Raw genomic sequence first — 25,402 nt, forward strand, 5'->3', positions numbered from 1 at the left:
AGAACAACACACATGAGAAAAATCTCAGAAAAGGTTTAAAAATAAAGGTGCTTCACGATGCCATACAAGAACCATTTTTGGCTGAATTTTTACCATACCAATCTGACATTAAAATATATACTCAACTAAAACTACTGAGTTATAGTAAGAGTATAGAGTTATAAAATATTGTGGCCACCAGCTCAGCTCATTTGATCTTGAAGGACTTTGAAGGAATTAGAAATCCTTTCTAATTTTTAATTGGTCACTGTGTCATCTTGTCACCTTTGAGACTGGATCATTGAATATATGCGAGATCACCGGTGTCTTTTCTCAGATTAGTTTGAGCCACCTGAGAATTGAGCAAAAGTCTCCAATTGTTTTCCTTGTGATGTTATTGGTGTCTGCAAGAAACTATCGAGATAATAAAACGTTCTCATATTATTCGTCTATATTTAACTCTGCAGATGATATCGAAGGAACAGAACAGGCGTCTCATTTACAGAAATGCTGCAGTCAGCCTGCAGATCTGTTTACTTTCATCTGCCTTCTCAGTCTTGAGAGATCATGTGGGTGGCCTTGATACAAACATCAACAACCTCATCATCTGCTTTAGCTCCCTGAAGCTCTAATCACCCAACATCTCCTGTGATCACATGCCCTGCACCAAACCACAGGACACAACGGCACTCTGTGTTGGATGTCGTGCTTTAAAACCAGATCTGAGCTTGTTTTCAGAAACAGAATTGAAACTAGATTTTTATAGTCTCTGAAGGAAACGTGAGTGGGATTGTTTGGTTCCGACCGAGTGGTGCCAGGGCATTGATGTGTGGTTGCTAGGGTGTAAGTAGTTTTTAGGATGTTTACGTAAGGTTTATTTTGTAACATTTATGTGGTTGAATCATGTCAAAATCATCACCCCAAGCCAAGATGTCCAAGTGGAAACACACATTAACAATAGGGCTGCAGAATATTTTGTTTCAGCATCAACATGAGCAATAAATAATTCATTATTCTCAAATGAGCTATTCACATCGTCTGATGAAGTCGTCTTGTAGTTTTCATACAGTATATCGCTAAAATCATAGCAAAGCCAGTTTTTCCCAGCACACACACACACACAGACCATGTGATAAATAGAGTTGTTCTGTAAGTCTTTTGTTCATTGAGACTAGCACACACATTTATAGTCATGGCTGAGTGGAGACAGCGCCAGTGGTGACCCTCTTCACCAAAGACAAGCTGCAGGGTGTCTGATATAACCATCGCCTCCTAAAATCACATCGTGTCGTCTTTCGTGACACAGGTAAGTTTGGCTCTGTTAGTGTTACAAGCTGAAACTTATTGAATATTCTGCTTCCCTGCATCTTGTTTGTATATGCTAGTATATTTACTTTCTTAAAGGATTAGTCCATTTTCTTAAAAGAAAAATCCAGATAATTTACTCACAATCATGTCATACAAAATGTTGATGTCTTTCTTTGTTCAGTCGAGAAGAAATTATGTTTTTTGAGGAAAACATTGCAGGATTTTTCTAATTTTAATGGACTTTAATAGAGCCCAACATTTAATACTTAACTTAACACTTAACAGTTTTTTTCAACGGAGTTTCAAAGGACTATAAACAATCCCAAACGAGGCATAAGGGTCTTATCTAGCGAAACGATTGTCATTTTTGACAAGAAAAATAGAAAATATGTACTTTTAAAGCACAACTTTTCGTCTAGGTCCGGCCCAGCGCGACCTAATGTAAATGCGTAGTGACGTAGGGAGGTCACGTGTTACATATATAAAACGCACATTTGCTGACCATTTTAAACAATAAACTGAAACAAAAACATTAATTAGTATCAGTTGACATACAACAACGTCGGAACGGTCCTCTTTCTCAACACTTGTAAACACTGGGGCGGAGTTTCGCGTGACCTCTTGAAGTCATAACGTATTGCGTGGGGTCAGCTGGCGCATCACGACCGGATCTAGACGAGAAGTTGTGCTTTAAAAGTGTATATTTGTTATTTTTATTGTCAAAAATGACAATCGTTTCGCTAGATAAGACCCTTATGCCTCGTTTGGGATTGTTTATAGTCCTTTGAAACTCCGTTGAAAAAAACTGTTACGTGTTGAGTTAAGTGTTAATTGTTGGGCTCTATTAAAGTCTATTAAAATTAGAAAAATCCTGCAATGTTTTCCTCAAAAAACATAATTTCTTCTCGACTGAACAAAGAAAGACACCAAAATTTGGATGACATGGTGAGTAAATTATCTGGATTTTTCTTTTAAGAAAATGGACTAATCCTTTAAAGGACGTAAGGGTCTGAAGAATACTAAGGGCTAGATAAGCAAACTTCAATTCAATTCAATTTTATTTATGTATATAGCGCTTTTCACAATTGTTAATTGTTTCAAAGCAGCTTTACATGAATAGGTGTAGAGGAAAACACAGAATAATCTATAGATAATATAAGAAGAAGAAAACAGCGGCTAAAAATAAACCGTACAAGTGAGCGTAGTAATAATGTAACGTATACAGTAAAGTGCTCAGTTTAGCCAATGTTGGCTGACTCTCCCGGGGATTAAAAAACCCCTAGGAGAAAAACCCTGTGGGAAAACCCTTGGGAGAGATTAATATGTATTTATATATATAAACACGATAGGGATAGGAAACGGGTAAGCGGATTAAACTGGTTCAGCCGGTGGTCGTTGGTCACGTATCGGCTGGGCATCCCGTTGAAGGACATTTAGTAGATCAGTGGTGTGATGACCTTCACAGCAGCAAGAACTGGGTCTGTTTGTCTAATTGTCCTCGGGGTCGAGGACGAGACAGGGAGAGAAAAACAGAATCCTATTAGTGTAGGGGCCGTTCGCATGTAATGCAAGTGTCATATAGTATTGTGGTTTAAAATCCGCTCTGTTCCAGACAGGCTACCTATTGCAGCATAAGTATATTACCCAGCAGGGTATCCATAGACGGGATTGGGCGAGTGCCCTGGGGCTCCAGCTCCAGACTGCGGTAAAATAGTACTTGCGCATGTGCGGGCATCCGTGACAAAACTACAAAATGCGCGATCAGGTTTTAAACGCTCATTTGCATGACACATAGTTTTATGTCACCATGCGCTCAGTTGATTGTACCGATGGGTCTACGCAGCCCGGGTAAAGTCAACACATCTCACTCAAAACCGCGAGCAGACGCGCCGGCGTGGATTTAAAATTAAACATTGCAGAGATGAGAGACAAAGAGAGTGGGAGAACTTTTAGCCTACATTAACACCAACAACATTATTGATGAGAATAAAGGTTTCAGACATCAGTGCACAGTTAAGGAAAACTGGATAAAAGATGAGAAACGTGTAAAGGATACAAGTATGTAGATGGTCCTGCCACTCATCTCATTACAGTATGCTATTTGGATATAACTTATTGTATATGTATGTATCTTATGTCTAGAATTAGTGAAGGGGGTTGTATGATTCTTTGGTTCATAAGTTCATCAATTGTGCATATGACATGTGCAGCAACTGCATAGAGTTAAGTCTATTTAGTATTTTTCAGTAATGCAGTTATTTTGGAAAAATTTGAATAATTGCATTGCAGGCTGATAAGGTAAAAGAAACAAGCTTTGCATTAGAAATCTTTAATAGAGACATATTCTACTTATTCTTATGCCAGGTATAAGCCTATCATGTTTTTGTCTTTCTCTGAATTGCCTAGATTTTATTATGGATGATGTGAAATCTGAGCGATGGAAACAGGCACTTACTCCTCATGGTGCCGCCAGTTCAAACAGCACAAGTTTCCTTCGCAGGTCCTCATCGTGGAGAAGACCTGGCGAGCCGAGATATTACGAGGGCCCTGTGGTGCAGGTAAATAGACCCCCTGACGGAGCTCGTCCACAGAGCTGTATTGAAGGTGGCACGGCAGACAAATGGCTTCAAACACTGGAGAGACTCCAGTCTCGTCCACTTCAGAGACAAATACCTCAGTTTGTGGACAAGACTTTGTCAATGCCAGCTCTGCCAAATGAGATGACAAGACTCTGTCCTCCCTCCTTTCAAAGGAGGCAGCAAACCTCTAGTGTCTCCCCCAGCCTATATGAGAGCTCAGTGGGCAGCCTGGAATCCATGGAGACCAACGGAGCGTCATACGGGAGAAATACAGTGCACATTAAACCCAGTCCCAGTACGGAGAGAGCTGAATTCTGCTCTCTCGCTCCGGTCCGCTTCGGGTGGCTGCCCATAAAAAGGCACGTGATACTGACAGACATCTCTAACAGTGACTGTCACCATGACAACAGCAGGTGCCAGGTAAGAAATCAGACTTGAGTGATGCCACAAGGGAACATGAATGGTGCACAATGTACATATGCAGCATGCGCATTTTCTGTATGTGTGAAAATCAAACACATACGTCAAAATATGCTGTAGACAACCAGAACACTCTGGAAGGAATGCTGTATCCCACAATGCAATGTGCTTGACTTGACTTTTTATTTATTCATTAATTTAGCAACACAAACTCAATGACATTTTGCTCAGGTTTTTTTTTTTTGCAGTAAACAATCAAAATGCAGAGTGACTATTTATATTTCAGAGGTGATAACTGGGTGCCACTCTCTGATTTAAACACAATGTAATGAGGTCATGTGATGATAATAGGGCATAGAGCCGTTTAAAATAATTATCATCAGTGGTGTTTACTAAGAAGAGCGGTGTAATTGTTATAATGCGTCTGTCATTGTGCATTGTTTGTCATACATCAGATTATGCAGTTTGTTAAAGGTTACCTTGACTTTGGAGACTTGTATGTTTTAATACTTTATATTTGCCTTTTACTACTACTAAAATATCCATTGATAGAAACACATTAAAGGGGGCATTTCACAAAAATTTTAATATGTCAAATAAATCTTTGGTGTCCCCAGGGTACGTATGTGAAGGTCTAGCTTAAAATATCATATAGATAATTTATTATAGGATGTTAAAATTGCCACTTTGTAGGTGTGAGCAAAAATTAGGTGTGTCCTTTTAAATGCAAATGAGTTGATCTCTGCACTAAATGACAGTGCAGTGGTTGGATAGTGCAGATTAATGGGTGGTATTATCCCCTTCTGACATCACAAGGGGAGACAAATTTCAATGAGCTATTTTTTCACATGCTTGCAGAGAATGGTAACTAAGTAACTGGGTTGTTCTTTTGACCTTTTTTTTAGGTTGATAGAAGCACTGGGTAACCAATTATAGCACATAAAGATGGAAAAGTCAGATTTTCATGATATGTCCTCTTTAAATATGTTAATTACTTCCGAAATTCTCAACATGTAATAGTCATTTTAACCTATAGATAATGTTCTGGGTCAATGACGTGTACTGGTTGTTGTGAAATATTACCACAGTTTACCATAGTAATAACTAGAAGTGTAAATCGGACGGTTCATTGCGATATGATAACGATTATCTCCACCAGCTATGCAATATTTGTTGATACATCAATCATTTTTTGATGCAATTATGATTCTTTTAATTTATTGATACTTTAACTCTTCCCCTGCCATTGACGAGTCATTTTGTCAATTAAGAGAATACATTTGCATGAAAATAGTTTTCCTGATGAGTTTTTATGGTTATCTGTAATACCACGATTATCCACTAGATGGCCACTTACCCAAATTTTAAAGAAACTGAAGCAAATTTTTTTTTTGCAATTTTACACTCCGTGTATGTTGTGATAATCGTTCTGAATCTGACCTCTAACAATATTCCTTCACAAAAATGCAATTATTTCAGCTTTCTGCTTATTTTTTTTTTTTTTTGAAGAAAAATACCCATATTTAAGAGTTTATAAACAGAGAAAAACATATAGATAGGATGAAACTTTTTTTTCTTGTTTTGTTTGTTTGTTTGTTTGAAAGCAGAGGGTCTGTTCTTTTATTTGATATATTTGTATGTTTATATATTTTTAGAAGAAAAATTTCCTCTAAGGCATTTTGTGACATTTTTGTGAAAATTAAAAGAAATGCTGGCGGCCAACTTAAAAAAAAGGCTAGCGGGAATAATAGTAGGTTAATAGTAGTTGTCTAGTTAGACATTACATTTTTAATACCTCACAAATGCAACCAAAATATATAACGTGAACGTTTAGTTAAACTCCTTAAAAAAGGCAGTCTCTTTCCCAATTGGGACATATACAACAACGATCTAAGAACAAAATACACTTTAAAATAAATATTGAGGAAAAAATGTCACTTAAATTTAAGCTTATGATGGCAACTGTCAAAGTTTTTAGTGTTTCAGCTGGTGCTGGCAAAGGGTTTCTGACAATTTGTTCAATCCATTTTCCAAATACAAAATATTTTCAAACCCACAATTTGCGTCCCATAGCAGCTTTCACAACGTCTTTTGGCTCTTTCGCTGTGTTCCCACTGCTACAATCGTTTTGTTGCTACATTGCATTCACTTGACAATAGCACACAAAAATAAACTAAAATGTGTGCTTTGGCGGAAATACGCAGATGGACGTTATGTCAAGGAATGAGGACGTGGAGAATGTCAAAATATAGCTACCTCATATCGATATTTTATGAGTGCCATCGATGCATCGTATCGGTAGAAATTTAATTTATGCATCGATCCATATTAATGTATTGTTACATCAATGGTAAATACTATGGTATGGCTATCTATCTTTTATTCCCACTCCTCTCAAATTGTTTTAATTCATTCATAAATCATCTTTCTGTACTGTTATTCGTTTATGTTACTCTCCGGTTAATATCGAAAGGGATGAACAGAAGGCGTTGATGTTTTTTTAATGGCATAGATGTCAAGACGACATACTGCCACTTACTGTCTGTTTGCATTTATAACTCTCATATTTTGTTTCACATCATTTTACAAATTGCTGATTGAAGACTTTTTTACCATGTTTACCTCACTGTAGCATTATAATAGAATAGGATTGCAACATTTTGATGTCATGTTAATGACGGCCTTCGAGTGAAAAGATTTTTCAAAATCTGTTTTTAATTTCATATTCATATAGTTAATCCCAATTTTAAAGAGGACATATGAAAATATTTTTCAATGTTTCAGTGCTGTAATTGGGTCCCCACTCCCCAGCGCTTTTATCAACCTAGAAAATTTGAACCCAGTAACTTTTGGAAGTTTTGGTAAACATGTAAACATTTTTGAATGCATGTGAAAAAATAAGTCATTTAAATTTGGCTTTCCTTGTGATGTCAAAAGGGGATCTTATAATACCACCCCTTAATCTGCACTATCCTACCACGGCACTGCCATTTAGTGCAGAGAGAGAGAGAGAGAAAATAATTGACAGCACAATTGAGTCCAAAGTTTGCATTTCATAAGCTCATTTGCATTTAAAAGGACACAGCACATTTTTGCTCACACCTACAAAGTGTCAATTTTATCATGCTATTATAAATTATCTGTGGGGATATTTTCACATACGCACTCTGGGGACACCAACGATTTATTTTACATCTTGTGAAATGTCCCCTTTAATATACTATGCCACACATGTGTTTATAGTTTGGGTAAGGAGACGTGTTTAACAGACTAATGCCACTCAGACCGTCTCAAGGAAATCTAGTTGTGTATTATGTAATGTTATAAGACTTTTTAAATTTGTAAGTCAGGATGTGTTAAGCCTAACTGAACTATGTGAATATTTTAGATGACTTCCTGAATGGTTTAAGAGCGTCTCTTGATAATGGCTTATCTGCTTGAAGAAAATTGTTCTTGCAAAGTGTTTGGGCCGGCAGTAATTCACTAAACCACTTACATTCAACATCCATTCATACATATTAGAATGTTTCTGAATGAAAATAAGATTAAAGTGCAATAAAAACACATCTGTAGGAGTATCCCGGCAAAAGATATATCATTTTAAATATATTTTAAAATCTACAAAAAATATGCTAAAATATATTTTGGAAAATGTCTACAGAAATATATTAATACAATTAAATATAAAATATGTTAATCAACAATTTTCATTTTTTTATATTTTGAAATATATTTTAAAAATAAATATATTTTACAGCATTTAAAAATAAATAAAAAAAAAAAAAAAAAAATATATATATATATATATATATATATATATATATATATATATATATATATATATTACAGCATTTAAAAAATCTATAAATATATATATATATATAGAGAGAGAGCTCTCAAATTGGAAAATATTCACATCGCATTGGAAGAAAAACTTTGTTACAAACTTTAAAAAAAAACTGGTTTGAATACGTAAAGACTAAATATATTTTCAAATTCAAAAATATATTTAATTTAGGCTTTACTTTTTTATAAAATAGCATATGTTTAAAACATACGTTTGGCAAAAGAAATGTATTTTATTGCCATATGGGATCTTAGCAATGTTACTTTAAATGTCTGTGTACAGTATGAAACTTGCTTGGAGAGATGAAGTCCTCTACAGTGGTGATAAATGTCTTCAAAGCCACTACAGTACACTGCACAACAATTATTCTCTCACCCGTACTGCTAGAAGATCCAGCCAATGAACAGCCAAGCTTTCAGACCTGATTTACTTTAGTGTGGACCGATGCTATAAAGCCAGAGAATAAAACGTACAGCATTGAAAGGAAGGAAAGAGGGAGAGAGTAAAATCTGGATGACTGACAAGCGCATTAGGTTCAGCGGGCGCCGCATCAAACATCTGCTATGAAACAGCTCTGTCAGCAGGTGCTTAGACTCATTCTGAGCGGGTTTAGGAGGAAGCAGATCCAAACACATCAGAGCCAACAGCAGGATCAATTCTGCCAGGCCCAGGAGATGAAGGAACAGACGCTTTAGAAATGAAGATCTACAGAGCAAAGAAGCAATACAGAAGCAATTGTGGAATTTTTCATATTTATTTATCCATCACTCAAGTCATGTAAAGTTCATACTGCGTCCAAAAAGTATTTGCAGTATTTAATACACTCATTGACATTGCTCAAAATAACATTATTTTGTGTATTTGGTGTAATGTAAAACGCTTACGCGATCTAAAATTAAAAAAAAGTATTATTTTCCACATACCATACATTATTGTTGCTCCTCTATGCCCCACTATGACCCACTTTTCTGATTTTTAGTTCATCGTTATGAAAGCGTGTTGTGCTTTGATTGGCCAGCTATCCCTTATCATATGTGGAAAATCGGCTCCTGAAGCACAACATCCTAACTGTGCGTTCACACCACACGGATAAGGCATCAAAAATGCACTATTCGCGAATAGTTGGATGCTTGAACATTTTGAGTTTACTCACTTTATTCGTGCATAAAATTGTAGTTATTCGAGACATTCAGGCGTAATTGGCATTATGGGAGGGGCTTATATAGCTCCAATTGGGCAAACTTACCAGATTGTTCGACCTCCTCACTCTTTCAAACAAGATCCTTTTAATTGCTGTAAAAGTACGACTATTGTTGTTTTGTTTTTCTGTCTCCACTCACTTCTTGTAAACACGTCACTGGTAGAGCAAGCTCCTGATTGGTTAACGCGGTGCGAAAATCCGCCAAAGTTCAGATTTTTCAACTCACGCGGCAACGCTCAATTTGCGCAAAACGCATCATTCGCGCTTACCGCACCGTAGGATGCCTATTTGCGTATTTGCATTGACTTAACATGTAAATCATTCATGTTTGCTGCCTCTTTGCGAGTAGTGTGAACGCAACATAAGGCAGCGAGGCTACATGTCAGCCTTATTGTGCGTGTTTTGTTTTTCTGTCTCCGCTCTCTTCCTGTAATCACGTCACTGCTAGAGCAAGCTCCTGATTGGTTAACACGGCACGAAAATCCGCCAAAGTTCAGATTTTTCAACTCACACGGCAACGCTCAATTTGCGCAAAACGCGTCATTCGCGCTTACTGCACCGTAGGATGCCTATTCGCGTATTTGCATTGACTTCACATGTAAATCATTCATGCTTGCTGCCTCTTTGCGCGTAGTGTGAACGCACCATAAGGCAGCGAGGCAACATGTCAGCCTTATTGTGCGTGTTTTGTTTTTCTGTCTCCGCTAACTTCCTGTAATCACGTCACTGGTAGAGTAAGCTCCTGATTGGTTAACACGGTGTGAAAATCCGCCAAAGTTCAGATTTTTCAACTCACGCGGCAACGCTCAATTTGCGCAAAACGCGTCATTCGCGCTTACCGCACAGCAGGATGCCTATTCTCGTCTTTGCATTGACTTAACATGTAAATCACTCATGCTTGCTGCCTCTTCACGCGTGGTGTTATAGGCAATATCTTCAGCGGCATGAAGGCAGCTCTGGGAAACGCATTCGGACAGCCTGCATAGGGAGCATAAAGAATTTCTGTATAATCTGTGAAATATAAACAGAGAGCTCCTTGTGATAACTAATCCCATATTTGAAAACTGCAATACTAATTCCTCGCTACAATTGCAATCAAAAGGTGTAAAAAGTGAAATATAACTTTATTTACACTAAATTTGTGATCCAGCGGCTTTCTTGGATGCCATTTTATTTTTTCGACTAGGCATGACCAAATTTTATTTTTTCCAACTCGACCAGGCATGACCAATCAAATTCTCTGCACACACACACACACACACACACACACACACACACACCCACACACACACATAATTGTGGGACAAGACGATGAAGGTATCTCGGGAGTCAGGAAGAAAAGCAAACATTGGATTCGGACGTGCCTTGATGCCTTCCTGCCTCCGATGCTGCCTCTGAAGTCATTTCGAGATTTCGGACGCAGCTGATATGGCTGTGGTGGCAACGATACTACAGCATGAATAAAAGTTACGCCTTCTTTCTTTACGTATACATTTGGCGGTGTAATGCAAATCTTCCCACACATTGGCACAGATACATGGGGCTGTGTTTGAATGATGCATTTTAGGAAGGTGTGGATGAGCAACCTGATCTCACGAATTTCCGTGGCATAGTCACGGAATTTTGTGCTAATTTTTCCGTGGCATTCTCACGGATCTCCGCATTTTTCCGTGGCCCTGCTACGGACTGTCTTTTTCCGTGGCATTCTCACGGATTGGTTACTCAACTGTTTTGTCCTTACCATTTTTGCTTCGGTTTAGGGTTAGATTTACATGAAATGACATCCCTACCCAAACCCAACTCTAACCCCAGCGCCAGGCGACAATTGTTTAAAGTTTAGAAAATATAAAAGAATAAATCAGAAAAAATAGTATAAACCAATAGTTAAAGTGACATACTAACACAAACACCAAATCTAACCCTAAACCGAAGCGAAAATGGTTTGAAAATAGGAAAAATCAGTTGAGTAACCAATCCGTGAGAATGCCACGGGAAAAGACAGTCCGTAGCAGGGCCACAGAAAAATGCAGAGATCCGTAAGAATGCCACGGAAAAATGAGCACAAAATTCCGTGACTATCCCATGGAACTTTGTGAGATCATGTTGCGATGAGCCTACACTTTTAGAAATATGATCTCTTTAAGTTTGAGACTATAGACCCCTTCACCGTTCACTTCACAGTCGGTTCCCACTGCGCATGTCAGGGTCAGAAAAGTAATTACAGCAGATTGAGTTGCGTGTTATTCGGTATCGTAAAAAATGCCTATTTATGTCGTGGGCTCTAAAAATCGCACCAGGTCTTCCGTTAAGTTTTCGTGATTCATGCAGAATCTCAAAAACAAAAAAATACAACATCTGCGGCTGCAAGCAATTGTAGTGCTCACTTCATTTGAGGTAAGTCATAATTTTTCAGCCCTGTTAGATTACATTATAAAGCCTCGATTGTATGAACAGTTTGACCCCTTGCTGCGCGCGCACCCGATAGTCATTCAATGTTTACAAACCTTGAAGGGGTCTATTATCGTTGCGACTTTACTGATCTTCTATATGATTTTGACACTCCAAAGAAAAAATATGAAATTGCATCATGTGACCCCTTTAAAAAAAATTTTATGTTATTGCATTAGATAACACATTATATATCAAACCATGTTCATTCTGCAAACACATGAGTATCATGCCACACAGAGCTGAATACTCCAAATGTATTTTAAACACAAACTACATATAGCTTTATGAATGATAACTTTGTGATGTAAATAAAGTATGTGTGCTCTTTTGGCAGAAACTGAAGTCTCCTATAACTCCAGTGTTGCTCAGCACTCCTGCCAAACTCAAAGGATCAAGAACAAATGGTGCGTAATGACTTATTTGCGATACACCATATGAAATTTATCAATGAACCGCTTGGCGAAGGAATTCAGGTACTGTGGAGGCGTCAGACACCTGTGATTTATGTGTGGAGCTTCAAACAGCGCTGTGAAATACAAGCATAGGGAAATGTTCAAAAAATGAAGTCAATAAATAGAAATCCAAGACACGTGCTTGTGCATATGAAATGTTTATTTAATGACACTGAGAAGAAATACAGGTATAATTTATTTTTCTGAGTTTGTTTATTGTGCGTCCCTATCAGCATGCTGTCTTTTGGATACTGATTTTTAGAATGGGATGCCAGTGTGCTTGTGTCGACACTGTTACTAGCGAAACTGCCTTGGTCAGGCTTTATCAGAAAGATGATCAACCAACTTCATCAGCTAAAGAAAAAAATTCATGCCAGACCTCTAAACTGGGGTCAATGAATATTAGTTGGGGTCGGGCACAGAAGAGTATTTGGGTTGCCATCTCTTTTGGTGGTTCCCTCTGTGTGATCATAATCTGCTGCTGCGGGATCTCACGGGTTTGTCAGCAGGTGATGAGCGTATAATGATGCTTTAATTTCAGCTGTAAGAGAAGGACAGAGTTAAGGGGATGAGGAGACGGCAATGGTGCAGAAAAGAGATTACTGTCCCATGAGTGTTTGTACAGAGCCGGTACATGTGTGGCTCTTTCGTGAGCTCCAGCTGGTGGTTGAGTCTTTCATAGCGCGTACGATGTGTGTGCATAGATGGTTGTTAATATGCAAAGTGACTTTAGGTCAATAACACATGCTGTGTGTCTCTCAGGATCACACTGTGTTGCCAGATCCCCTGCCTCTTCCACTTAAACCACTGAGGAAAAACGTGCACTTTTGCTTTGATTGCAAAACGGTGTCAAATTGTGGCAAGTATCTGGATAACTGCAAGTAATGTTACAAAAGTGTTTTGTGTACCAAATGGTTCATGCTCTAAATTTTAAAAAAGATGACAAGATACATTTTATAAGGAAATATTTGAACACCACATTTGGTCTGATTTATGTTTAAACCAAGCAATTGTTAGATTCGGATTTGTATGTTTAGAAATGTGACCCTGTCTGCGAAGATCAAGTGCATCAAAGTTTGATTTCAATCTTTGACATGACCTTACTAGTCAATATTAACCCTTATGGGTTGTTGAGGCCATTTTTTTGTCTTTGGCCACAACTTTCTCTGTGCTTCAGCAAATGGCACATAATGACACATATTTTGAGAAAATGTTTTTAAATAAAAAATACCTCAACAATATACCGTGGGCAAATTTACTACCCTTCACTGAAAATTTTTTTTTTTAAGATAAGTAGTCGCAATCAATTTATTTAAGCTACGTTTAAACAAAAGTTTTTTGTTTTGTTTTTCTAATTTTTTGGTTTAAATCTAGCTTAAATAAATTGATTGCGACCACTTACCTTAAAAAATTTAGTGAATTAAATGAATAATTTTTTTTGTGTTTCGGGATGTTCGTGTACAAAAAAGCCACTTTATTAAACGTCTGTAAAAATGTATTAAATTATTTTTCCCCAAATTTTTGCATTAATCAGTTTATCACCCCCAGTACTGATCAAAACTACCAAATGTTACAATATTTCCACAATTTTAACTCTTTAATTGCCAAGTTCATAAGTAGTGTCACTGATTTGGGGAAAATACACAAAATAACAGATTTTCAATATAAAAAGTGATTGTGGACTGGATTTTTTTATCTTTTTCACAGTCTTGGGCTTGTCAAAGATTAGTAAAAACATTGGCTTTGATGCATTTTTAGCTTTTGTGCAGGAACATATTTTATTTTTTTCTCCCTAATTACTTGTTCGTGGCTTTTTTGCCCCATTGACTTCCATTATAAAGACATTTTTGTGATGCAAAAAAAATGTGAAAAAAATAATCTGATTTTTTTTTACAGCCGATTAATTTAGTGGAGGGGTAGTGAATTTGAACAACCCACAAGGGTTAAAGGTATCAAGGTTATATTTTTACAGGATGTTCTTTACATTACGCCTGATGATTTTATGTAGAAAACAGCAAATCACAAAAAATGACTTTGGCTGGGTTTTCACAGACAGGGTCACTATTTGTACCAGGAATAAAGAGAGAGATAATATTTGCAGAGGAAACCATTTATATGCACTCATCTCTTTAAAACACGTATTAGGATATTACGACCGCATGGTACCTGTCAAGAAACTCCCAAAACGGAGCTGCCCATCCAACAGAGAGCATGCTGGGTAAATAGTCACCTTTCAGGTGTGGTTGTCGGACGTGCAGCGCGATTACCTGCCTGGAAAACAATGACAAGAAATAGTTTGTTTGCCACTTTAGCTGTCAGGCGATGCCATGGCCACGTCTCCATGGCAACATCAGCAGCGATCGATCCATCACGTCCAGGTGGCACAGCGGCTGTCTGCCTGTCAGATTGAAATCTCTCCGTCTGACACCTGTAAGTGATGCAGGTTAAGTCGATATAAGACTCTTGTTGACAGTGTAAACACACAGAAGGAAGGGCGGACTTCTTATGACAGAGGAGTGTCGTAAACGTCACTGTATTTACACTCCACCATCATGGACATAGAGACACGAGGGACTTAGCTTCTTCTAGCACAAGTACTGCCAGTTTTAACTATTTCTCACACTGATGTTGGAGAGATATCTGAAACGTATGGTTTCTTTACACAGAGCCTGAATCTGTATGCTGTAGAGATCAGAAGACACCTGTAAAGACGTCATACAGCCGGCTTCAGGTAAGTACTAGCATTGTGGCTTATGCAAGAACTATATTGCTTTTTTATTTCACACCATCGAGGCGTTTCTTACTTGCTTGTGTCCTTTATAATATAAAAACTAATATTTTTCCACTACCAGTGTAGTTATTGTATATTATATTGGAGAGTATGAGATATTATACACTACAAAAGTATGTAGACACCCCCTTCTGGATAGTTTGGATAGGCTTTTTAGTTTCAGTGAAGACTTCCAACACCTGTCTGATCTTACTAATTTCAGAATGAGAGAAAATCCATCTAGCCATGTTTTGACATCTATTGAAAACTTTGGAAAACCGGAAGTGGATTTCCTATTAAAGGGTACCTATTATGCAAACTCCACTTTTATAAGGTGTTTGGACACTAATGTGTGTTGGCAGTGTGTAAACAAAACCACCCTACAATAAAACAATCCACACTCCTCCTTTTCAATCCCCAGTAAACCAAAGCAGTCTCATTAGACATGCTGTTCTGATTCTCTTGTTAATGTGACATCACACTGATAAAGCCCCGCCTACGGCCACCGACTGATTGATAATTTTACCCAAAATCTTTTCTAAATGGGTTTTTTGCACTGTATATTTACAGGAATCAGCTCTAAAAGTGCTCACTGTCTGTTGGTAAGGGAGTGAGGATCTGTAGCTCATTTGCATGTAAAGTTATAAACATATTAAGAGTTTGGTTCCAAAACGCAATAAATCTATTTTGACTAATTTCGGTAAAAACGTGTTTTCTATACCAAGAAAGTGACAAGGTGAAAAACACTATTTTCTTTTAAAAACTTTCACATAGCATCTTTAGGTTATAAAAACATAAATTCAAAATCCATAATTTGATTTTCTTAGATTTATTATAAAAACTGATAATTTTTTCCACAAAAAGCAATACGTTTTTCTTCAAAATGCTATAAATTGAATCCATCTATAAATGTGCATTCATCTTGTTATATTCATTTAGTTGACTAGTGGTATACACTTATTAAAAAAAAAAAAACATTAGTGGCATTAATCAAAACACTTACTTTCATATTAGGGTGATTCTCACGAAACCATTGAAACACCACGGCACTAATGATTTTAGCTTTAAAATGTGTAATATAGTAACATTAAAAAGCATCAGAATTAACACAATACTGTGTTCTTGCACAATGTGTGATTTCAACATAAGAATTTATAATTGTAAATTTTATCTCATTTTCTGCTGAAATTCTCATTACCGCAATGTGTCCGGCTGTGTTTGAACATGCGTTATGTTGTAATTTAATCAAATTAACACAAAAATATTAAGGAAAAAAATAAATGGATGTTTTGCTAGACTACTTTAGATGACAGAAAAAATATTTACTGAATATTTATGTATAATAATAATGAAGATAAATTAGGAAAATGATGTGTCCATGCCTGATGTTCTCATCCTCCGCAACACTTTTTGAGAACAGTTTAAGCACACATACAGAATTTCAATAACGTTTGATTTTGAGTGACCAAGCACATGGAGCAGTTACTTCAAGATGGCTACAAGGTAAGATCATTTTTTTACAGTTAATTTGAAATATTGTCTTGTCAGAATGCTTACACGACATTTTGATTATCATTACCGCAACAGATATAATTTAATTTAATTAATAGAAGCATAATACTTTGATTTTAAATGCATGTGCAGAATCTCCAAATTATGTTCTTTCAGGTTTGTCATGTCATTTTGAAAATATGTCAGTGTTGATGTTTTCTGTTACAAATTATGTTTTAAATTATGTTACAAAAAGTGTTAAATGATAAGTAAAAGTTTTTAAATTAATGTTCCCATTTACTCCTGATTTTGTTTTTCAATGTCTGGTGGGAAAAAAAGTAAATTTAAGCAATTTTTACATTTTCATGCTTGACTTTTTTAAAACCAAGTTCGTGAGAATCACCCATTGAGAACACTGTCATTGCTGCGGTTATACTTGGGACATCGTCACTTAAAAATTTACAAAGCGATCACCTGTAATGTTTTGGTCCAGCTCGATTTCGTCGGCTTTTGTTTTTCATAAGATCCGCTGGGGTCAATGTGCTACCATGATAGAAGCTTGATGTTGTTGGGAGAACAAGCAAAAGGCATTTTCCGTCTTCCGAGTGCCTCTCGCGTAAATGATTAGATGTTGATGGCTTACGTTTCTTCCCTGCCACAGAAAACCACCACAGGTTTATCAATGCCATCAAAGTATTATTTTGTTTTTGTTTGTTTGTTGATCACGAAGTACAAGATGAGGAAAAAAAAGGAGGAGTGGCGTTTATTGCGTTTTGGCAAAAAAGGGACAAAAGATGACAGAATAACATGGCGGATATTGGATTTTGCTAAAAATTAAGAATTTACTTTTAAATACTGACCTGATATAATACTGATTTTGGCAGTAGCTCTATTTTATAAATGGTTTATCACGTTTTGGAACCAAACTCTTTATATATATATATGAATATCATTAAAAATATTTTTTTATGCCTCATAACCGAGTGTGACCGCAGGCACCCGCTCATTTTGGATCAACCTGCGCATCACTGAAAATGGGCATAATATGTCCCCATTGGGCGGCATAGTAGTCAGTGGGTTGCACTGTTGCCTTACAAGAAGGTGGTCCCTGATTTGGGCCCCGGCTAGGTCTGGTGGCCTTTCTGTGTGGAGTTTGCATGTTCTCCCTGTGTGAGCGTGGGTTTACTCTGGCATACCTGAAATTTCCCGAACCCTAACCTACACCACCACCCACCGTTTATACAACTATGCAAGGGAATAGATGCGTATACATTGTATAATTTTATGGCTCTCGCATTTGCAAGAGAATTGTTATATTACACAATATGTTGCACACGTTGCATTCCTTAACACCTTCTGAGGTAAGCAGTAAAGCACAAACAACAGTGTTTCCCAACACGCAGAGTTATAAAAAACCACATCATACACATTCAGTGCGCACATTCAAATGTGCAAGTTTGTGTACCCAAGTATGCGTGGAGTGTGCGGACGTGCGGTTGTAGCTTTGTGCGCAGCATGTCATAATCTAAAAAATGAGAGGGTTGACAGCTATGCTCCGGTTTCCTCCAACAGGCAAAAACCTGGCGAGTTTTGGATAATTGGAGATACCAAATTGCCCCTTCCATAACCTGTGTATGGATTAACTTGATTAACCAGTTCTCGCCATTAATATAGCCATATATGCTGGAATGGCATGAAGAATAAATAAAGAAAGAAAGAATATGTGCCCTTGAATGTTAGTTTGTGTGATGTATAGGGGATGAAGTGTTCCTGGAGCTCCACTTTTAGAGCACAGCTTTAGCAACACAAGGGTAATGGGTTTGATCCCATAGTAGAGATTGAATGTCTCTTTGGATCTGGTTTGTTAATGTACATGTTTTTTAAAAACATGTTTCAATCTGATATGTACATGATTCCTGATGTTTTCTACACAAATCAATCTCAACAGGATGAACAGAATTAATTTGAACACTGCGTGTGTTGTTTTTATATTGAATACATTTATTTCCTGTAAATATGTTGTGTGTATCCGACCGCTGTGTCTGTTTAACATTCAGTTTATCGGCTGTACACTCCAGGCTGATTTCCTGCGACTCTTCTTATTTTCTTCCTTTCCTCTCCTTTTTCTTTTGTCTTTCTAATGAAATCTTTTATCACTGTTCTCCATGCCAATGAAATATTGTAAGACTGAGGAAACTTCAAAGTAGGATGGAGCTTTCAGAGAGAAGAGATAAAAGAGGATAGAAAAGAGAGATGCCGTTCACGAGCAAACAAGTTCTCTGTTTCGTGAACAGGAAATCTAAATTGGACTTTGTGGCTTTGGTTTATATCTGTTAATGTTGAGGTTATTTTGTGTGGCTCCTAAAATGTTAAACCTTTTGCAGATATATGTGTATGGCATTGGCATATGAAAGGTATATCCAGGAAAACAGGCCTAAACTCTCAATAGGTCATCTTGAACATAGAGCTAATATAAAGCAGTATAACAGGTCGCCAAATCTCAATTTTTTATTTTTAAATGAAAACTTTGGTGAAGAAATGTGGATGTATGGTTTGCTTGACTTAAAGCAGTGTGCACGTGGAAACATCCGTAACCAGTGTGGGGGTAAACGCGTCATCTGTATCAAAACATTGTGATTGGTTTAAAGCTGTCACGTTCTGACATCATCCGTTCTAAATGCCGGTAATCCTTATTCTCCATTCATGCATAGCGCTTTTTTTGCACATATAAGATTAAGGTCTGAACTTATTTTTAGAGGATTTAAAACATATTTCCTATAAAATTATTTACATTTTTAAGAGTATCATTATAAAAAATTATCATTACCGCAACATGATATTACATTAAATATATGCATTTACAAACTCATGTTTCAGTAATGAGAACTAAAAAGTTGTCTAGGTACTATGACAAACAAAATTTCAACTTTTATCTGGAGAGGAAAATAAAAACTGCTTACCTGGTAGCCATCTTGAGTGTCACAGTCAATTATGTTCCTTCCAACAATTTTTTTTTTTGAAAATGGTAGTTCCTTGAGGGCTTAAACAATGATTGGAAATTGTTGCGGAGGATGAGAAACTTTTTCTTGGACACATTTATATTCCTTATTATTGTCTGTACATTTACCAATGATCACTAAATACAGCTTGTTTCTTTACTGTAAATGTTTAAAGTATAACAGGCAATGAAGCTTTTTATTTGTTTAGATTTTTTAACTATAAATATTTCCATGTTAAAGAACCCAAATCCAGTCATGGACACGTTGCGGTAATGAAAAATTTCCCCTTAAATGTGGAAAAAACAACAAAATTGGTTTGTATGATGTCATTTGAAATCATGTGCAAAATAGTACATGAAGAGATGTTTGTAACTGTATGCTTCTTATTTTAATACGCTTTTTTATCAAAATGTTTCATGACACCTCATAAGTCTAATTTCGCGAGATTCACCCTGCCAGTAATTACTGGTATCTTACAACCTCTCTTACTGGTAAATTGGCAGTACTGATTTACCAGAAAGTTTCTGTTCACACATGATCAGTTAATTGAAATTTACCAGAAATTTACCAGTAAAGACTGTATGTGTGAAAGGGACTATCATGTCATTGATAGTCATTGATTGTTTAAGTGTCACTATGCCCCACCGTATCCTGTGCGACCCGACTCAAAGTTTGAAAACCCCTACATTATAATTAAATGACTGACAATAGCAAGTACACTGCAAAAAAATGATTTTCAAGAAACATTTTTTTAGTATTTTTGTCTTGTTTTCAGAAAAATAATATAAAATTTCTTAAATTAAGATGCTTTTTCTTGATGAGCAAAAACACCCAAGACAATAAGTCTAGTTTTTAGAAAAAAATATCAAATTTAAGTGATTTTGTGCATAAAACAAGCAAAAAAAAAATAATAATCTGCCAATGGGGTAAGCAAAAAATCTTGAATATTTTTCTGAAACACAAAATTCAGGAAAACATCAGGAAAAATTTGTTTACCCCATTGGCAGATTTTTTCCTTGTTTTGTGCACAAAATTGCTTACATTTGGTATTTTTTGTTTAAAGGCTGGACTTGTTTTCTTGGGTCATTTTACTCATCAAGAAAAAACATCTTAAATTAAGAATTTTTAGATATTTTTACAGAAAACAAGACAAAAATACTAAGAATTTTTTCTTAAAAATTATTTTTTGCAGTGAAGATGTCACACAGCAAGATATGCAGCATACTTATGAAATGATAATATCTACACACTATTCACATACATTTGAATATCACCTGGTAAATATCCAAAAATATAAAAAATAAAACTAACAGAACAGTTTGCAGTTTTGTAAATGATAGATTGGTGTTTTAAGGGCTTCGTCACATTGTTTGTCTTATAAACAGTTCTCTTTATTTTGTTTTGTACCAAACTCTCTGAAAGTAAGACATTTGCATCCCAGATTAAAACTCAGCTGTGATATAATAAAGAAGTGCCTCGAGTTACAACTCGGTTGAACTTAACTAAATCTTCCCTGAATTCCCCAACACTGATACGGTTGCTATGGTAACGGTGAAACCCAAGCAGTAATCGTGTGGATTTTAAAAAACATTGTTTTGTGTGCAGGAGGCAGATCCAACCTCTTTTGTCCATACAAATTGAAGGGATTTATGTGATTTCCTCTTTGTTCCCAGGCCTCCGTCAGCTTGGAGGGATGTAGAAACAGATCACAGACTTGGAATTCAACAAACAGTATGACCAGCATAGTGGACAGGGGGCGGTCTCTGCCTGAACCCTACAGGCCAGCTTCAAAAGATCCCACTTACAGACGCGCAAGCGTGCCCGAGGTTCCTCTCGGAATGCCGACTGCCGGCGAGAGCAGCAGTGCTCGCAGATACAGTTCCTCGATATCATCCATCACCATCACTTCAAGGAAGGTCACACGCTCGTCCAGTCTTCCAGACACAAGTTGTCCGAACCCTCCGAATGCCCTCCTCACGCCACAAAGAAAAGTCCTGGTGGTTAAAGTCACCGAGGAGAAAATGAAAATGAAAACTACCCCCGTGGCAAGCGCTACAGATCACGCGATCGTTCTCAACTCCAACCCAGTCCAAGATCACAAAGGGTACGATCATCCCGTGGTTATGAGAAGAAAGGCAAGCGTTGTGAACATGTCCGAGCAGACTGAAGGCTTGCATAAGACGAAAACGGCACAATACAGACATAGTTATACTGAAGGATTCAATGCAACAGATCCCATTAAATATGACCGTAACTCTGGAGTTAGCTTGATAGATACAACCAACACTAATCCCTCACAAGGTTTTACTCTGTCTGTACAGCCAGGAAAAAACCAGTGGAGATCTAGTGCGCTTCAGCACAGATCGAGCATATCTCTTTACTTTAGCCCCAAAGACAGTAATACAGTAGACAAGACAGTAAAGTCACCTCCAAGGCCTCTTAGCTGTGATGCTAAAGTGTTTAACCAAACCGAGCTTGGCACTAATGCACTTACAGAGCCAGCATTTCGCAACAAGAGCTCTCCTGTTCCCCAGAAGACAAATATTGACCTTGTTAGTTTTAGTAAAGAAGAAGAGAGAAGGAAATCTGCCTACAGCAGCGATGTGGTGATTTCAAAAAAAGAGGATTTTGAGAGGGATGGAGCGCTTCGTGAGGAACCCAATTCAGAAATCAAACCTCTGACTCTACTGAAAGTAGCAGGTATGAACAATAACAAGCTGTAGGCCGAGGCCTAGCTGGATTTCTTTGATGCATAATAGATGTTATCGCGTGAGAAAGAGAGAAGTTTTAATTGATGCAGATACATGTGTGCTCTTTCTCTCAGTCTCTCTCTCTCTCACTCCGTCTGTCTCCCGTTTTCACATCTTTTCATTTTCCCACGCATCTCTTTGCATGCATAATCCATTTCTAGCCTGATTTCAATACTCGCGTTGAGCTTCTAGGGGAATTTCGAGCTGACAAACAGGGAGAGAAACTGACAGCAGCTGAGGTACATTGACACACCAGTTGTTTTCTGAATGAGGACATGCCATAGACATCCGCTATTTTTATATAACGTTCAATACAAACTAACTCAAACGCTACGCCTACAGGTAAACAGGTTTTTTAAACAATACAAAAAGTACTTTTTATGATCTGTCCAGAAAGGTTTTGTCAGATTTAGGGTAGTTTTATCTCTAAAGGATAGTTAAGTAAACCTACTTCACAATAAATTGCAAATAAAGATATAAAATCTTAAAGCAAGATATGAAAAGTTCAGATGCAAAACCCTCTAAGTGTCCCTGATGCTTTCTTGTAAAGGAGCTTTTTTATCAGACTCTTATTTTAAGGTTCAGTAATTTCACTTTAATGCCAATGTAAAGAATTTAAGCTAGTAATTTAAATACCTTTTTTCCACAAATGAAGAGTTTCGTTGCAAAACCAGATAACCACCGTTTTGTTAATTGTTCAGAAATCTATTTTTTTGGTTGTGCATTCCTATTTCAATTCAACTGCAGTTGGTTTGTTTTGATTTAAACCTTCATAACTTCAAAAATACAGCTAAGTAGCACCATAAAACAAAATAATAACATGATAACATAATAATAAACATGTTTTGACAAAAATGTTAAAAAATGGATTTATCTCGTTTTGCAACGAAACTCTTCAAATGTTGTTTACTAATTTCATTGCTAATGCAGTGAAAATTGGGCTGTTTTGCTTAAAAAAAAAACTTCAATATTAGGATATTGACCTACAAAAACATTGGGCAATATTCTAATATATTTGGTAAACCTCTTGCAAAAAAAAACTCTTGCAGCTTGACAAGTGAAATCCGACGTACGCACGTCGTCGTTCATCAATTTTTCTTCCATGCTTTTGCAAAATCATCATACTGTTTAATGGATTCTTATGATAAACTTTTATTTCTGAATGTGGATTAAGCAGATTTGAAGCTAAAGTATTTAATGAACGTTTAGAGCATTCGGTTAATATCATTAACCTATTGTCGGGGTGGCATTTAGCAGCTTTTGCATCTGAGCTCTTAAATATATTCACTGCAAAAAATGATTTTCAAGAAAAAAAATCATTTGTACTTCATTTTGGTAAACTTGAAACAAGAGATTTGCCATTGGGGTAAAAAAAGGAAACTGACAAACACACACAAATTTGCTTTTCAATACGCTGCAAAAAATTATTTTCAAGAAAAAAATTATTTGTAGTTTTTTGTCTTGTTTTCAGTAAAAACATCTAAAAATTCCTAAATTAAGATGCTTTTTCTTGATGACCAAAACGACCCCAAAAAAATAAGTTTTAAGACCAAAAATATCAAATTTAAGTGATTTTGTGCATAAAACAAGCAAAAAAATCTTCCAATGGGGTAAGCAAAAAAGCTTGAACATTTTTCTTAAACACTAAATTCAAGAAAAATTGAAGAAAGATTTGTTACCCCATTGGCAGATTTCTTTGCTTGCTTAATGCACAAAGTCACTTAAATTTGATATTTTTGGTCTAAAAACTAGAAATTGTGTGTGTTTGTCAGTTTCCTTTTTTATACCCCAATGGCAAATCTCTTGTTTCAGTCGTAACAAAATGAGGTTTATACCAATGAAAAATGGATAAGAAGAATAAACTTTTTGTCCAGATTTATTCTTTATAAACATTTTTATCTCTAATGTGCATTGTGTTTTTTTTTTTCACTGCAAAAAATGACTTTCTTAATTAGTATTATCGTCTTGTTTTCAGTAGAAATATAAAAATTAACTCTTGATGAGCAAATGACCTAAGTCTAGTTTAAAAAAAAAAAAAAATACAATTTACTGAATTTGTGCTTAAAACTTGCAAAAATATTTGCCAGTGATTTTAGAACATTTGGTAGCACTTTATTTTATGTACTTACAGTACCTTGTACATATAATGAATGTTGTACTTACAGACAAATGTGTGGTACTTACTTTTGAGTATCTACATTGTTATTAAAGGGTACCATTACTGTACTTACCAGTGGTACAGGGTACGTACAGGGTAATACCAGATACATCTTTATACTGTATACTGTAACTAACAAGAAACACTACTGTACTTACAAATTAAAGGAACAGTATAAGTATTTAGTACTTACTGGTAAGTATGGGTTAATGACAGGTAGTGTACATATATGATTACTAATAAAAAACAATACTGTACTTACATATTTTATGTACATGGTAAGTGTGCGGTACTTACAGGCCAGTGTACTTAACAGTACTTACAGGCCAGTGCAATTAATAAGTAAGAAAGTAATATTTTGCATTGTAGGGCTAACCAAGACTTTATGTGAACTTTAAATGTGTTTTCAGACCACTCGCCTCTTTCCACCGATGTTCTTGCGCTGAATGCCGCTGCGGTTATCGCAAACATCAAGCTGCAGACCCGACAAAGACCAAATCTCACCAAACCTGCAGAGACGCAAAGTACATCACACACTTTAGCAGCAGGTTCTCTACACAAACCCTATTCACTCTCTCATACAACTTTCTTATAAACAAACTTCACTTTAAATACAATGATGTTTAGTGCAGAGACTTGTTAAATAGTGCAACTCAACACATTACATTGTCAAAACTATGTGGGCATCCTTTTCTAAATAATGATGTTTGGCTTGGAGCCTTATTTACAGGGAATGCAGACATAACTGCCAAGTATGCATACAGTAAGTGACATTTTAAAGAAATGTGTCTTCAGTTTTCTGGCAACAGATGCAGAGCCTATTTCGATCCCATTATGACAATGCCATTGTGTACATGGTCGAAGACATAATTTATTAAGACCCCAGTGGGATTAATAGGAGTTGAGACCTCATTACCTGACATTAATATCTGACCTCACTGATGCTGATTTTTAAACAGGAGCAAATCCAAACAGCCATGTTCCAACATCTAGTAAA

At 36.5% G+C, this 25,402-nt stretch overlaps 1 protein-coding gene and 1 long non-coding RNA gene across 6 annotated transcripts in view; one reads left to right on the forward strand and one right to left on the reverse strand.

Annotated features, from left to right (window-relative positions):
* The first annotated feature begins 916 nt into the window (after window positions 1-916).
* The window catches only part of c4h10orf90 (chromosome 4 C10orf90 homolog), a 33,268-nt gene continuing 8,782 nt past the window's right edge, over window positions 917-25,402 (forward strand). The window contains exons 1-7 of one of the 5 annotated variants that reach the window (XR_008636957.2): window positions 917-1,285; window positions 3,694-4,286; window positions 12,120-12,189; window positions 14,904-14,968; window positions 21,171-22,197; window positions 24,816-24,953; window positions 25,136-25,168. Coding sequence is in view for 3 of the 5 variants with exons in the window: in XM_055176335.2 (XP_055032310.2) it covers window positions 3,702-4,286; window positions 12,120-12,189; window positions 14,904-14,968; window positions 21,171-22,197; window positions 24,816-24,953; window positions 25,136-25,168 (1,918 nt within the window). In the remaining 2 variants the exon portion in view is untranslated. The remainder of the gene's footprint in view (window positions 1,286-3,693; window positions 4,287-12,119; window positions 12,190-14,903; window positions 14,969-21,170; window positions 22,198-24,815; window positions 24,954-25,135; window positions 25,169-25,402) is intronic. The other 4 variants (XR_012369336.1, XM_055176335.2, XM_055176337.2 and 1 more) reach the window with 4 other exon arrangements.
* On the reverse strand, window positions 12,380-14,703 carry LOC141363730 (uncharacterized). Its single transcript, XR_012369337.1, has 2 exons — window positions 14,404-14,703; window positions 12,380-12,778 (listed from the first exon to the last, which is right to left on the reverse strand). It is a non-coding gene; the product is annotated as an uncharacterized lncRNA (long non-coding RNA).

Source organism: Misgurnus anguillicaudatus, chromosome 4 (genome assembly GCF_027580225.2).
Source record: "Misgurnus anguillicaudatus chromosome 4, ASM2758022v2, whole genome shotgun sequence".
NCBI lineage: Eukaryota > Metazoa > Chordata > Actinopteri > Cypriniformes > Cobitidae > Misgurnus > Misgurnus anguillicaudatus.